At 31.7% G+C, this 17577-nt stretch overlaps 1 protein-coding gene and 1 long non-coding RNA gene across 4 annotated transcripts in view; one reads left to right on the plus strand and one right to left on the minus strand.

Moving 5' to 3' along the window:
- Positions 1-5957, plus strand: part of LOC112639646 — a 44008-nt gene extending 38051 nt beyond the window's left edge. The window contains exons 2-3 of the long non-coding RNA XR_003123604.1: positions 4578-4846; positions 5842-5957. This is a non-coding gene — a long non-coding RNA (uncharacterized LOC112639646). The remainder of the gene's footprint in view (positions 1-4577; positions 4847-5841) is intronic.
- LOC105258193 (four and a half LIM domains protein 2) overlaps positions 1-17577 on the minus strand; it is a 126059-nt gene that overhangs the window by 65192 nt on the left and 43290 nt on the right. For 2 of the 3 annotated variants that reach the window (XM_020029665.2, XM_011269306.3), the window contains one exon: positions 17226-17311. In XM_020029665.2, the coding sequence (XP_019885224.2) occupies positions 17226-17311 (86 nt within the window). Of the gene's footprint in view, positions 1-1923; positions 2010-11631; positions 11668-17225; positions 17312-17577 lie in introns of those variants that run through there. The other variant, XM_020029666.2, reaches the window with a different exon arrangement.

Here is a 17577-nt window from a genome sequence, read left to right on the forward strand (position 1 = left end):
ATGCTGAAAAACGGCGTGAATAAAAAAATATTGTCTATATATCCATAATGTTATCTGTATAAAATATATTTAAATTCTGGATATGTTTTTCAAGATTTTCCTGGATCGATCGGTTAGAATCATTTCGGTCTAATCTCTCTATCTATAAAGAATTATATTGTCGCAACCATTTTGCGTTTGAACATACCAAATGCATTTCAAAGTGCTATATAAGACGATACAATCTCGCCAGCAGGCTTCCTAGACGGAGAATCCTTAGCAGCGAGACTGCTAACGGACTTATCGCGTTTTATTACACGGGGGGACGTTTAGTGCGGACCTTTCTCCGTCTCAGAGTAATAACTTAAGACGATTTATGCAAGGTGGAGAACTCACACACACATATAACACACAGCATTTCTTAATCCGCGTTGTCCGCAGGGCATTTTATCCACTGGATATTATAGAGTCAATGTGCCTAGAGATTTTTACAAAAAAAAAAAAAAAAAAAAACGAAAATTTGAAATTGTAAAAAAAAAGAATTCAAGTATATGGTCATATTTTTTTAATTAAAATCGTAATATTTTGAAAAATGATTGGAGAAAAAAATATATAAAAACTACTTGCTATTTTTTTAAAGATAGAATAGCATAATTATATATGTATGTCTTAATGTAACCCATCGTAAAATAGAACAAATTCATCATGTCAAACGGTTTTACATATGCGAGGTCGCTGCGTACCATCGGAAAATATTATATATATGCTCCCAGGTTTAGAAATGCAATTTCGGACAATGATGTACGTTTGTCACAAGCACGATGCATTTATTTATCCTGATCGTAAAGACACGCGCTATATCACGAGTGTGGCGCGATGCCAAAGAACTTTAAGTTCGAACGTGATATACGGCGTATACATGTATGACTGTCACAAAGAAATTATTTTGCAAGTCTCTTTGGTGTTCTTCAAAAATTAAAAATATTTCTTTAAAAGTGAAGAGGAAACGAAGAAGTTCGCTTGTATTCCTTTTATTAAAATAAGATAAATATTATTCTTGTGAATAAAAATTATAATTTATAAATTTCTACAATAAATGTGAATTAAATAAATAATATATTAAAATAGCTATTTTTTTAGCATTTATAATTTCCTTTATATGCAAAGATTTTATCCTTCATGAACTGTTTGTAAATATTATATTTTAAATCATTTATAATATTTGGAATATTTTGATTAAATATCTAATTTATGGAGAAAATACATAATATTACAATCATATTATTACGACTGTTATGACTTTATGCTGCTAATTATAATATACCTGCAGTATAATGTAGCACGTAGACATTTGTGAAGAGAACTTAAAACAACTCGCTGACAGATATACACATAAATCCTTTTACATCTGAATGCGCGCAATGACACGTGTAGAAATCAAGCATCCGAGAATAACTGCTACCAAAATGCTTTTCGAATTACCTTCGGGCAATATCCGCGAAATGTATTCCGACGAAAATACATAAGCAGACCTAAATAGTTCGTCCAAACTATCTACATCCAAGAGATGTCCCAGATCGATCCGATATATTTGATATATTTAATGAGTTATAAATTTTTCAAATTTGAAGACAATTTTTTTCTCACTGAAACTTTACTGATAGATCATAATCCGTTCTAACATATTTCATTTCTCAATTTTAAATATTTGATTTTATTTCTCATTTTTGTTACATTTTACATTAAAATGCTAAAATAATAATAATATTAAAACAGCTATAATTTTTAAAATTTTAAATTAAATATGAGATCATATGATTTTTTTGAAACATTTTATATATATTTCTCCTCTTCAAAGATGAATGAAAAATTGAGAAAAAAATTATTAATAGTAATATAAAAATTTATAGACTCAAATGTTTGTTTTTATTTCCGAGTACTCACCGTGTATCATGGCAAATCTCATCCTGGTGCACCTTATTCTCAAAAATATCACTCGCGTGCTTCGAATTCTCCCATTTGGCTCCCATCTTGAATGTATCGATCGATTAGGCTACTCGTAGGAAACATATGGAGAAACGCGATGGAAATCACAAATAAATTCACTGACACAATCAGCCAATTGATTAAATCAATACACTAGCGATCGCGGATTACTGTATTAAAGAAGATAGACACAAGATTTCTCTATTCGAAAGCAACTATCTCTCTGTTCACGAAAGCAACATAAAGATGTAAAGAGGCGTTCGCCAGAAGCTTCGATCTTTTATGTTCCCTCTCATCGACTCACAGCCTGTTCTTGAGCGCTTGTCGAATGACTTTATCGCCGGGCTATTTGTCCCGATAGCATGGACGGCCGTCGACCGGTCGATCATACTCTAAATTTAGCAACCGCACGCGAGCGAGAGAGAGAGGAGCGATGATATAAAGAAGAAAGAGCAATGTACGCACGCACGTACGCACACGTCCGGAAGAAAAGGCGCGATCGCACGCACTGAAGGAAGATTCGAAATCCCGGATGATGATTCGCTAGCGATTCACCGCCATACTAGTGCGCTGTCAATGTCAGCTGATCGAACTGACAGTAGACTTTCACGCCGATGATTTATCGATTTATTCGATAATAACCTTATTATACCTCGACACGTAAGCATTCACGTATCTATTTGCTTAACCCATCGACCGATTACTCCTCGCGAATTCTTTCGTAATGACTTGATTATTTATTTTTGGTATGTGAGAAATCATTGTTTAATCAATATTTGGGCAGAATTTCTCTATCCAAATGTGTAATTTTTATGCTAAGCTATAATTATTAGTGTTAATTATTATTATACATGTCAATCGAAGATACACAGATATTCTTGCGACATACGTAGTTTAATAAATGGTAATAAAGTAGCAATATTAAAATGTATATTTTCATAAAGTTGATTATATTGAAGAAATTAAGGATTAATATGTACACAGAAAAAAAACAAGTGTTAAATCAAAACTTATATACTTAAACTAACGTGTGCATTGTTTCGTATACACGTAACAATTTGTAATCTTCTTAGAAGAATTTAATAATTTTAAATTTCAACAATATTATAGTCTTATTTTAATATTGTAATTGTCACCTCGAGAATATATAATTATTTAATTCTACTTAAGAAAATTATAATCTTTGATTTAAAAATATTATTTTCTATCTAACATTGTTTCTTTTCAACTCAAGAAAATTAAATCTTCAATCATAAGAATATATTTTTCTCGATTGAAATATATAAAATGGCTTCATTCAAGTAGGCAATTATTCAAGCAATTATATTTTTCTTTAACTAACGCAATATAATCTCAATTCAAGATTTCCACGTTAAAATATATTTTCAAGACAAGGATGTCCTTTTTTTCTGTGTATATTTGTAAGGATATATTATTGTAAAGAAAAATATTTGCGATGAAGTACGACAATAAAGTAACGTGTTTCTTGCCATGGTTTCTTGCCATGGTTCGTGTATAGATTGCGCATTACAAATTTCCACGGCGGAAATATGTATGCGCGCGAATGTCTGTCGCGAATGAATGGACACCTACGCGCGCGTCTATATGTGCCTTTCAATTTATATAATAAAAGAAATTTTTTTTCCAATGTCTCTCAGGAATATTACCCAACATCAGTTACCCGATAATGTCAGATTTATGTGCGAACATGGACGTTAAATATTTGTAATACTTTTAATAAATGTTTTTTTACGAAATTCTAATCATAAATGTATTATTTCGTTTACGATAAAATTCAAATACTAAATTAAATAGTAAATAATATATATTATAATTATATTATATTATATATATTATAATATATATTAAATAGTAAATAATATGTTGTAATAGTAATTGAGAATTTACGTAAAAGAATATGTATATGAGTGTACGTGCATTTCAATTAAGAATTTTTAATAATTAATTTTACACAAATTCCCAGATTATTAAAAATTTTCAATTAATTTGGAATTTAATAATCTTTGACAATACTTCGACAAAATTTATAAAATCAACTGTGATGTTATATGTCTATCAGAAAAATTAAAAACAGAATATCCTGCAACATCAGAAATCGTTATGTTCAGTTCAGAATATATTCTTGAATAAATTAGAATAATGCAAATCTAAAGTACGCTGAAAAGTTAATTTTAAAGCCAATATGCAAGTTTTTTCAATCAAGCCACATCACGATCATCTCACTGAACACAAGGTCGATCTTCTTTATATTCTTCTTATATTCTGTCATGTTTAATTTTTGCTCCGTCTTTATAGTCATCTGTGAAATTTACATTTTTACGTTTTTCTGTAAAAATGTTTAAAATATTTTTTTGCGATTTGACTTGCGTATAATTCGTTAATATTACATAAATATTCACTTTATCTGCATATTTTCTGTTTCAAGGATAATTGAACAATTTGATATCAAGCATACAAGTAATGCATGGATTGTGAAAAGAAATAAAAAGTTGTTTTACGGCGAATTTTTATGATATATTCCTGCTTAAGTGAAAAACACGTAGCAAGGTTTCTTATAAACTAAGGACGATATGTTTCTTCTTTTTTTACAGAAAGTTCTAAACCTCATGCTTCGCTCACCCACGCATTACATTCCCATATGATGGCAACGAAGCGAGGGGCGACGACGACGTGATTATGCGTATGCACTTGGCCAGACAAACACGCGTACACAACGTATCGCGTGTCTACGCGCTGGATACAAGCATACGATTGAGTACATGATGCGATACAGTGAAAATGTGCACTTTGTATCGAAGCAAGTAACGGCGAAAAATAATCGTGTGATCGGTGAGGTCAACGTATTCTCGTCGTTTGACAAGTATATATTTAATTTTATAATTATACAAAATCTTTTTTGACAGATAGAGAGAGAAAAGAAAAAATATTTGTAATTTAGTTCTCCTATATATACTAATTTTTTTATTAGAATATATAAGAAAAGAGGATATGTAGAAAGGGGAAAAGAAAATAAGTATTTTATTTGCGATGTTGAACTTAATGTAACGCCGATAATTCTTATTTTATTTTTTCGTAAAATTCAATTTTTTATTCAAAAATTGTAAGTGCACATAAGTGTCATTATAAATAAACAGTTGCATAAAAAAAAATACGAAAAACGATATCGAACTGATTTGATTTTTTAAATTTTTTAATATAAAGTATTCAAATAATAAAAAAATTTAATTTTTCCATTTCATTTAATTTTATTTCTACACTGTAAAAAAAAATATGTACAATTAAACATATAATCAATGTAACAACAATTACGCTATTTATAACGGAAATATATAAATTCATGTACTTTTACAAATTAGTTTTTTTACTCTCTTTATTGTGTAAATATTCGTTTATATTTGATGAGAAATTACAAAGTTAAAAGTGTAATTTTGGATTTTATGTAAATGTACAATTTTTTGTAACATTTATATAAAATTTAAAAATTACACTTAATAAACGAATATTTATACAATAAAGAGTAAAATAATTAATTTTTGTAAAAGTACATGAATTTATATATTTTCGTTATAAGTAGCGTAATTGTTACACTAATTATGTATGTAATTTTAAATTAAATTTAATATGTGAAATTATATAAATACATATACAAAATGTATTATTACATAAACATTTCTAGAAATCTACTTCTAACATGTAAATTTATTAGTACAAAATGTTTACTTATCATTTAAGATAATAATTTTATCTATGAAATGTAAATTTATAATACTAATGTATGTAAATATACATCTTTAATAGTTGGTCTCAATATTACCCACTATAATAATTGTAAATTTACACAAAAATTTTTTACAGTGTATATCATCCCTTATAAGGAGTATCTATGGACCTATTTGAAGCAACATGGAACTACTGCCGTTATCTTTAAAACCGCGTCCAGTGTCTATTCATATTCTTCGGAAATTGCTCGAAAGTTAAAAAATTTTAAAAATTAAAAAATTATTCTCTTTATTTAAAAAATTATTCTCTTTTCTCTTTATTTCTCTTTAAATTATTCGCGAAGTTCCATTCGGTGGACTAGAGACTATTTTGCGCATGACGTGCGCCATAGCACGCCATAATCTAAATTCGATATACGATGCAATTTCGCCGGCAGGAACGGTCGTGAGGAAAATCGTAAATATATAATCGCACGCGGGGATCAAAGATCCGCGGCGATTATTTCGGATCGTGATATTAAGAGGCGATCGAGCGAGCAAGCCGAGCGTAAAGTTAAGTCGATTATGTCTCTATTACACGACGCGCGGTGCACTCGGTATTCGTGACGAGGCTATTAACGCCGACTATTAGACGCAATAAATGAGCAGGCTCGTCGTGCCATGATCTCCAGAAGTTCTCGGCAATCGCGCGCAAGCGATCAGCTGATTATATCGTCAAGTGATTGATAAACTGAGTTTCGATGGTGCGATACTATAACGGTACGTATTATGCCATTTTTTCGCCAGGTGAATGGTGGCGATAATATCGACGTTAATTCTTTATCAAGTGTGTCATAGATTGCACAGATTTTTCCGACTTTTTAAAGGCGCTTAAACATAAGATTGAATTTATTGGCATATTTTATTGTCAATTTTATTGGTAATAAAAATGTGCCACAGATACAAGTTTAATCATAAATCAAGCGCTCGGAAATTATGTTCTTCATTTTTTTTTTATATAATTCTTCGTTTTTGTGGTTAAATAATTGAATCACATATATAAAATTTAAATTAAAATATATAAAATTTAAGTTACAATAAAAAATTAAAATTTTATTATTCATTTACCTTCAAATTTTATTTAAAAACATTGATAAGGAAAAATTAGTTTTAAAAATCAATCAGAGTATATATTTTGCAAATATATAAATGTCATAAAATCTAATTATATCCTACACTGAGTTTCCGTTCAGATTGCTGAATCGGATTGACAATATTTACTTTTGATTTCACGATTTCATTTCCACAAATTTCACAGATGCTACATCTAAACTGGTTAGTTACGCACTTCAACGTACACTTCTTTATTTTTCACATAGAAATACACATCATTTAAATCGATAAATAGGATAAGAGCGAGAAGAAATGTCCTCTGTGAATTCACGCGTACAAATGTTCGAATAAGGAGACGAAAGAATATATTTCTCACGCGCGGTCCTTGAAAAGGTTTCTCGCGTTTCGGTTTGTTTGGCAAGTTCTTATCGTTAAACGATTCCACCCCCAATAATGTGGTGAACACGATATTTACCAGAAATGTCGCTGTCTACCCTTTCTCTGAAGCTCTCAAATTACACGGACCCAAGAACCGGCCTGCGGGATTACAACCGGCCGCGCCCAGATTGCCTGTAAATCGCCGACGACGGCGCTTTTAATCGCCTCCATCCTTGAATTAACACTAATATAGCTACCGCAATAGCCTCGAAAGCAATTAATATCGTGGTATTCAATTTTTGTAATTTTTCGGAAAACGATCGAGAACGCGATATTTTTATATCATTAATTATTACCGCAGCAAAAGAAGAAAATATCTAAACATAGGATCAACATCCTTCAACTTCTTCGTGATTCGTCCTTTGCGTGCCATGTTCCGCGCCGATGTACTCAAATTAAAACGTCTCGCAAGATGACGATGTGCGTGCACGAACACAAATCTAAAGCGACCGAATCGGAATAATTTGTCAACCCGACACGTTTGCACGCGGAGAGAAACGTGTTTGTTGTCGAATTCAACCCTTATAAAACGCGTCCTCCCCATTTTCGATGCGGGAAATGCGAGACCAAATATCACGAAAATTGCTATTGCTAATAATCGATATTTCTCTCGTAGAATATATAAAAAATGCATAAAAGATCTTACAAACTAATTATAATATTTTTATGCATGTTAATTTAACGATACATGTTTTTTCTTTCCATTTAAGTAACGATATTACCGAGCATAGGTATTAGTGAGTTTTTGTCAAATATTTTATTTTTTTAAACTGATTATATATATTATTAGTTTTTTAAGTTATTATGTAATATTCATTTTTATTATATCATATTATATATTTATTTTTATATTTTTATCATTATATATTTATTATCATTATTTTATCATTCTATATTTATCATTATTATTATTATAAATATATCCAATAATATATAAAATGATTATTTAATCATATAATTTTTCATTGGGCTCTTCTGCAATATTAATAATTTTCTTTGCTTAATCGTATATATCTTATATGTTGTGAAGCTAACACAATTATTTTGCAAGAAAATAAAATTTTTATTGTAAAAGATTTAATTTTTCAATCTAATTCGAATCTGGAAAAATTTTACATGTAATTGTGTATAACATTATATATAACGCTCTTTCGGAGATACCCCCGTCCGACAAAAGCATGATGTCAAAGTGCGTAGGGGTACATTTTCGTAGGTGAATCCTGCGGATCCATTTCGCGAAAGCATTATTTTTTGCTCCATGATACGACAGACCGCCGCCGCCGTGACTAAAGAGTTAAAGTATAAAGGTGATCTCACTGCACGTCGCGTGGGTGACCGGTATCCGAGACCCACACGCATCACACAGCACACCTGCGCATATAACCACCGTGTGTAATAATTCCAGCGTGTAATTATTACTTAGACGAGTAGCGCCGTTTCTCGAAATAATCGCGAACGTCATGAAAAATCTAGGAATTTGCGAAAAATCGATAAAGGCAAATTATTTCTCTGTATTATATCATATCCTTTCTCTCCCCTTTCTTGCCAATTTATTCCGATGGTAATAGTAATTTTGAGATATATTTCATCTCTGATTTCATAGTGTGTTCGAGATGCTCAATAAGGGTTATAAAAGTATTATAAAATTACATAAAATTTGCGTAACGTTTGTTTCGCTCTTATTTCGTATATTGCAACCATATTCAGTGTATAACTATATAACAGCTGCTTATATCTCTTAGATGCGAGATCGAAACACACAAATCAGCCTTCGCACTTAGCCATAAGTTTCGGCGAAGAGTGCACGAACGTCGTTATTCGTCCAAGACCGAGAATAATCTTTTATCGTGCCTTCGGAAGAGAAGGTGAGGTATCGTAAATCAGCGTTTAGTGCGTTTAAAAACGCGATAGGTGGCCGGATTTAAGAATAGCACGAGAGGATCGAAAGAGCGCGAGAGACCCACACACATGTGCGCCAAACGAGAGATGCTCTCTCGCCTTTTAAATCGTGCGGAACGCAAGGAAACGTCTGTCTGTATCCCGCTGCTCGTTATAGGGGGAACCCAATAACATCTCATGCTCAAAAATTGTATATACAATATTGACGAAGGCAAATGTAAACGGATGCAAATCCATTTCCTTCTCAAAATGTGCGCAATATTTAAGTAAAAGCATAAAAATACGTGGCATGATTTTATACTTTACTACTACAACACACGAACAGGATTAAATTTTAAAGAAAAAATTTTTTTTTTCTTGATAAGCAACAAGCATAAGCGCAGTTAAATTTAAAAGAAATGTTTTAATATTAAATTAATTTAATTGTTCTATGAGAACTTTTAAACGAGAAATTAATAAATTTAATGAGAAACATTGTTTTTTGTAATGCCATCTTTCCTTTGTATCAAATTAAAAATTTAATTAATGCGATTTATATAGAAAATATAGAGAAGAATCTCTCTTAGGATACATTGTCAATTTTAGGGACAAAAATTAATAAATCAGTTTTAAAAGAATACGTTGAAAAAAATTAGCAAAACTTCCGTTAAATTCCTTCTCTTCCTTGAATTAATTCGCTTGGATTCGCTGACATAAAAGCGCATTGAATCCGCACTTTTCCTGAATGGAACAAGCATGCGAGCAAATGGATCTTAACGGTACGCGGTTGAGTTAACGTAGATAATAGCGGATTCAAAGATTGCTCGACGAGGCGTGTTATAGTAACACATACGCGAAAGAAACCAAGCCAATATGAAAAAAGTAACACTCTGAAACCATCTTTTCAAGTAACATGATCGATGCGATTTTTTCTTTTGGATTTTTATATAAATTTCGTCTCTTTTTGCAAATTTTGTAGACTGAAAAAAATTCTTTGCGAGAACAAGTAAAAAATATAATAAAATTTTCCAGTAAAAATAAAATATATCCTCTGATTTATCGCATAATTTTCAAGAAAAATCATTTCGGATATGAATCCTTGCATTGATCTAAATTTTCAATGACAAAAACGTATTGATGTATTCGCAAAAATTACTATAATACTACTGTAAACTGATATACTATATGAATATCTACAGATGTAATTCAATTAATTTTAAGATTGTATGTATAAGAATATATTATTTTAGTAGGCAACAATATTAAATACACATTTAATTACCAATATTACATCAATGTTACCGTGTTACATCATCAGTTTAGACATCCTCCGCAAATGCTTCTTTATTTTTCAATTATATTTGTTTATATTTCTAATTACTTATTTTTCGTTTTTATATATTTTGTAGTCTTGTCATTCTTAAGAGGACTTTCCAATATTAAAATACTATGAGTGCATATAATATCTTTAAATTGACGAAATTTAGAGAGAGAGAGAGAGAAAGAGATAGAGATAGAGAGAAAAAGAGAGAGATATTTTTCTCTATACAATTCTTTAAAATATTTTGTTTCAAATAGCGGATTGCACATTGCCACGCATCTGTTAAGTTGTATACTCACATCTGTAACTTTTTGCCGTTTAGTAGATTAAGAGTTCATTAAACATAAGACGATAGCGAGGATTGCGTCGCCAGCTGATCTCACCTGTTGCATGTTACACGTAACAGAATCGAATCCGCACACGCGACAACACTATCGTACATTGGTATCTTCCGATCTCTCTCTTTGTTCAAAAGTTGTAGTTCTTCTTTATACAATATCAGCAATTAATTTTTGACTACTTAAAAGAGAGAGAAAGAAAAATAAGAGTGTACGCAAAAAACAAAAATTATATTGTAATGAAAAATTTATTTTTAATATTTGCAATAAAACAAATAAATTATCTTTTATATATTAAATATGATTTTCACTATAAAATGCAGCTCCTCACGTATATACACATACAAAAGGATGATTACTGTGCACACACAAATTAAATTATTGTAGTTCTTTCTGTATTTTCTATTATATGTGACAAGTTAAATCTAATAATCCTCGATAAAAGACGAATGATGAAAATTTCACTCACTATTATTTTATTAAAAAGAACGTCATTTAAAACGTCGAAGAAAAAAACTAATAAAATAGAGCAATTTATCAAAACGCGTCCGGAAGATTTGATTAAGAGATATTTAAGATGAAATAGATAGATGAAGTAAATCGGAGCGCTTCGATTTAAAACGCACTTTCTTCTTTCAGATAGCATAGAATAGGGATGTATATAATTACGGTGACAATTCAATTTGGATCTTGTCACAAAACATTAAGATCGTTTGAAAAATGTCTCTCTTATTAATCGAAGCAATCTTAATAATAAGTATTTATCTTTCTCTCACTCGCTAAACGCGAATTATTTTGCTTATTTCTTTACATAATTTTTCCTTTATATCATTCAAAAAATAAAAAGATATACATCCACCTCACACTTCAAATCACTCATGAATCACTATTATAATTTTCTCTCGATATATTATAATCGGACTAATGTGTTCACTCCGTAATCAATGAAATTTCGATGAAATGGCAATTGACTTCAAACGACTTTTCCCAGACTCGGCGAAACTGTGAACTCTTGATCATTCACTCTAATGGCCCCAATTTCTAATTCCGATCGGCTCGAGGGCAGATCGTCCACGTCGAGAGACACGTATCGTTTACACTCGCGAGGACAGACGGCCGATCCGGGAACGGGCTCGATCGGGCGGGAATTTGGAGCAAGCGCGATCGGAACGCCGGCGCGGTGGAGCGCGGAGGAGTATCGCGGGTGCGTCTCCGTCGCGACGACGGCGACAGGTGCCGAGGAAGCGTGTCGTCGATCCGCACCGAGTGTGTACGAATCCGGAACGCGGTCGTGTGCCAACGCGCCTGCCTTGCCTTGGGTTGCCTTGCCTTGCACTGGACCGCCACCGCCGCCGCATATATCGCTGTCGGAGCACGTGCGCGAGATCACCGAGATCACCGAGTCGAGAGGAACCGCGGATGCAGGCGAGAGCGAGCCGTGGCCCGCGCGAGAGTGACTCACGCCTCGCCGCCGCGCGTTACGGCTTACGGCGCATACACACGCGCGAGCTTAGGATATACGCATGTCGAGTAGCGTACGCGCGGTTTGCGACGTGGTATAATTATTACGTAAAATATAGAGACATACACCGAGACGTTATGGTTGGGCGAATTGTTTACCTCAAAAATAACGTCAAGATGACATAGGAGTTATTAAATGTCACACTGAGAAAAAAATCTGGTTAATTAGAATTCTAGTAGATTTAACTAGTATGTCTGTTGGAAAATAGACGAATCAGAATTCTTGTAGGAATTATCAGATGAATCTGATTAATTTCTTCCTGTTAAATTTATCAAATTTTTTTTTAATAATACTAAACTCGTCAGCATCAAGTCGTCTAAAATTTTTTCCATCTAATCTCAAAAGTCTGTTTAATATTCTGAATTCCAACAAGATTATTGGATAAATTCAATCCAGATTATTGAATAAATTATTTTAAATTCAGTTTGTTAGAAATTAAACTGATAAACAGTGCACTGAGAAAAAATCTGGTTGCATTAATTAGAATTCTGGTAGATTCAATCAGTATGTCTGTTGGAAAATGAACGAATCAGAATTCTTGTAGGAATTACCAGATGAATCTGATTAATTTCTTCCTGTTAAATTTACCAAATTTTCTGATTAATAATACTAAACTCGCCAGCACCAAGTCGTCTAAAATTTTTTCCATCTAATCTCAAAAGTCTGTTTAATATTCTGAATTCCCAACAAGATTATTGGATAAATTCAATCCAGATTATTGAATAAATTATTTTAAATTCAGTTTGTTAGAAATTAAACTGATAAACAGTGCACTGAGAAAAAATCTGGTTGCATTAATTAGAATTCTGGTAGATTCAACCAGTATGTCTGTTGGAAAATGGACCAACCAGAATTCTTGTAGGAATTACCAGATGAATCTGATTAATTTCTTCCTGTTAAATTTACCAAATTTTCTGATTAATAATACTAAACTCGCCAGCACCAAGTCGTCTAAAATTTTTTCCATCTAATCTCAAAAGTCTGTTTAATATTCTGAATTCTCAACAAGATTATTGAATAAATTCAATCCAGATTATTGAATAAATTATTTTAAATTCAGTTTGTTAGAAATTAAACTGATAAACAGTGCACTGAGAAAAAATCTGGTTGCATTAATTAGAATTCTGGTAGATTCAATCAGTATGTCTGTTGGAAAATGAACGAATCAGAATTCTTGTAGGAATTACCAGATGAATCTGATTAATTTCTTCCTGTTAAATTTACCAAATTTTCTTATTAATAATACTAAACTCGTCAGCACCAAGTCGTCTAAAATTTTTTCCATCTAATCTCAAAAGTCTGTTTAATATTCTGAATTCCCAACAAGATTATTGGATAAATTCAATCCAGATTATTGAATAAATTATTTTAAATTCAGTTTGTTAGAAATTAAACTGATAAACAGTGCACTGAAAAAAAAACTGGTAATTCCTACAAGAATTCTGTTTCGTCCATTTTCCAACAGACATACTGATTCTTCGATATCTTGTGCAAGAAATTTTGTATACCGAAGCAAAATATATATTTTATAAATACGTAATTTATAATTTATAGTGTGACACATAAGGCGATTTTTTTTAATGAAATATCATTCTCTTTCGTCTCAATATATATGCGTATGTGCGTGCATGAGTGGTAAATCTGCGAAGATTGCTAATATTTGATTTCGCTCTTGCGATGCTCAAACAGGGAAAAGTATATATTTGCGCATATTTTCGAGGCAAGTAAGACGAGATGCGTAACACATGCCTTTAAGCACGCATGTTAATAAACGTTCCAGTAATATACGCATTTTGCGGCTCATAAATGGAAAAAGCACTCTGATTTCTCATTTCTGGAAACATTCACCATCTTTTTATTAGTGACGCAAGATAGTTCCGAGATCATCGCCCGCGTAATTCATCGGAATCGAGAGTAAATTTAGATACGCGTAAATAAGTGATGTAAATGCGGGTATCACTTTGAGAAATGATTATTTACGAATTTTCAAAGGAAACACATCATCATTGCCTGGCTCCGCGGGTCGCTGTCAGTTGCCTGTTGCCTGCGTCCGACAATCGCACGCAAAGAGTTCGAAATAAACCCAGCCGAGAATTTTAGGCTTCAAGTTCCTTTGACGCGATGCGAAAAGCGAAAATAGAGATAGATACGCGAAAGATATGTTTAAAGTTTCGCTACGCGTTTAAAAAAAAATACAATATGTCAAATAAGCGTATACGAATGAAAAAATAAAGCTATTAAAAATTTCTTTTATCCAAGCTTGAAAGTTACTGAATGAAAGTTTGTGAATCACCTCCAAATTTTTCTTGTGATAGAACTTGATTATTCTTATCATTATACATCATACTTATTTTAATATATTCAATTCTTTTGAAAATATCTAGTCTTAATAAAGACTTTTCTTACAACGCATAAAATACGCTCGCGCAGAGAACACATTTTAAGTTAGTCTTGACAGAGACGTAGAATTAACTGCCGCATTTGCATTTGATCGAGCTTGATATGCCATAAATCTATAAATACCAGGTCATGGTTACATTCGACACGAGGCGCCGATTATCGATACTCAAAATTCACAGAACCAGAACCAAAACAGTACTATACTAGATCTGTAAGAGCTTTATTTCGAATCGATACAGCCATTGTAAATTCATCAAATTTTCCGTTGAAAATAGATTGTTAAAGAGAACACTCCTAATTTTAGACCCATATAATAAATGCCCAAGATACATAAAAAAAATTCATAATACATAACTTATATAACTTTCAATACATAACTTTATTACTGATTATAAAATTTTCTGTTATTTGTTTTAGAACGCAACAAGGATGAATCATTTATGTATCATTATATTCCCTAATGATTTATATACCCCTAATATACGATAATGAAACAACAAAACTAAAAAAAAAATAAAAAAAAATTGTTGATAATAATTGCATGTTTCCCTTTTTTGTTTTATATTTGTAATATACAGTAAAACGCAGTAGAATATATCATATAACATACTTCATTTCTAATAAATTTTAACTTTTATATAATATCAAAGTAATAAAAAATTCAAAAAATTTAAACTTTGATATTTAAAAAATAAATATATATATATATATATATATATATATATATATATATATAACAAGTTAAAGTTTGTATATCGATATTTTTTAATTATTCATATGCATTTATCCTATATTTATATAATAATATAATCTTCAATAATATACAATTTATATCGCATTAATTTTATTGAAAAAATAATCGTGCCAGAGATTCATGCAACGATTGCTCAAGTTAACGATGATCGACAGTTATATTAATCATTCGAGGCCGAAACGCGAAGGAAGATGGACTCCGAAAGAGTACGACGCCCGTAAATGTCAACGATTTATTTTTACAACGCACATCCCGTCATATTACGACTCCGGAGATAATCGCCCTCATGTTTCTCACTTATATTCGGGGCTGTTGTTTCTTTTTCTACATAACGAGACTAATTTCCAACAAACATTGGAAGCGACGTGTCGAGGATACAGCGGCAACGATTCGTCATTGATTTTATATTCTCTGAACGCGTATATTCGTTCTTTTTCCACTTCGAGTGACATTAATTTGCGTAATAAACAATTCTGATTATAAATTCTTAGAATTTTACTTTGTCAAAGAGAATAGTAAGTATTAATGTACTAAAAAAAAGTTTTTTATAGTTCTTTCTTTAGTCATAAAATAGAATTTATATAGCATGAATTTATATGTTTCAATGTTCATTCAATTGTATTAATCGGACTTGTTTTCCTCTCGTTCGTACTTTCTGCGAAGGAATAAATATTGATACAATTTCGGGTTGAATTTTGAATATAATATATGTAATAATTTTTGCAGTATTTAAATGCACTTAACACGCATGATAAAATGATTATAATCTTAATATTAAATTGTTTATTTTCCAGAGAAATTCTAAAGAAATTGAAAAGTGGTTACGTTAGAATGTCCATAATTTTTAAATCATAACAAGGTATATTTAATATTTCTTGATATATATTAATTTAAAAATTTAAAAATTAATTCTAGAATTTTTTCAGATATCAGATGGACACAGAGAACACAGTGTATCACTTCATCCTTGTTGCCGAATGTAAACGAAGATGAAATGATTCACTGTGTTACACTGTGTCCTCTGTGTCGCTTGCTGAAAAACGCCTTTTGTTACAACATAAAAATTAAATTTTTGACATTCAACTCTTAGATTAAAATTATGTACGGGATAAAAGATGTATAATTATTTTTCCCAATTATTTCTCAATCACAATCGTCTTGGCGCAAGATCCCCATGCTATCTCCTTAGGCAGAATATAACTGTGAATCCAACTCCATGCCATAAATGCACTACGCGACGCGACACGGACCCGCCTTTCTCCTTCCAGCAAAGAGATGCTGGAAGGCGGCCTCGCCTCCGTCCTCTGAAACCCCGGGCAATTAATTCGCTATTACCGCATTGCTGGTTCGTAAGTCACGGAGGGTAATTACCGAGCGGTAATTTTACCGCTGCTGAGTTACGCTGCCGAGATAATAGATACAGTCTCCGAGGCCTAACAGTTTCAGCACGATTTCAAACCGATTTCACGATCCGATCCTCGCCAATTTTCAACTTTGTTTCCATCTACTGTTCCAGTGGATAACGAAATTATATACTCTTATGATAACGTCGGAATGCCTTATCGTTGAAGCCTTATTTCCATTTGAAACAATAATTTTGATGATTGCATATTTTGACGTTGAAGTAATACAGGTCGAATTAATTTTTACGTTTATGTGCGAAAACACGACAAATAGTTTATAAATAAATTTTTCAGCAATGCACTAAATTATATCATTAATTCCTACCTTTTGCCTTATCTTTGTTCTATTTTTATTTTATTAAAAAAAAACTTACCTCCAAATGTGTGGTGAAAATCCGGGACATATTTCTCCGCATTGTAAACAAGGCTGGCCTTCTTCTACATCTGTGATGAGAACGCCCTGAAAAAAGCAAGTAAATGTTAGTACATTATAATTTACAAGTAATAAATTATAAATAAACCTAATAATAAAATAATACATTTAATTCGAATAATCCTTTATGATTCTCTTATATCATTTCTTTTATCTTTAAATTTAACTTTCATCGATTAAGCGAGTCGAGAAATATGTAGTTGCCAAGTTCGATCACCCAAACAGAATAATTTAACAGAATAATTTAGTGTTACCTTAACATTTTTAATTTACAGGAGGCAGATTACATCAAC

This window comes from Camponotus floridanus, unplaced genomic scaffold (assembly GCF_003227725.1).
Source record: "Camponotus floridanus strain SB8 unplaced genomic scaffold, Cflo_v7.5 scaffold8, whole genome shotgun sequence".
Classification (NCBI taxonomy): domain Eukaryota; kingdom Metazoa; phylum Arthropoda; class Insecta; order Hymenoptera; family Formicidae; genus Camponotus; species Camponotus floridanus.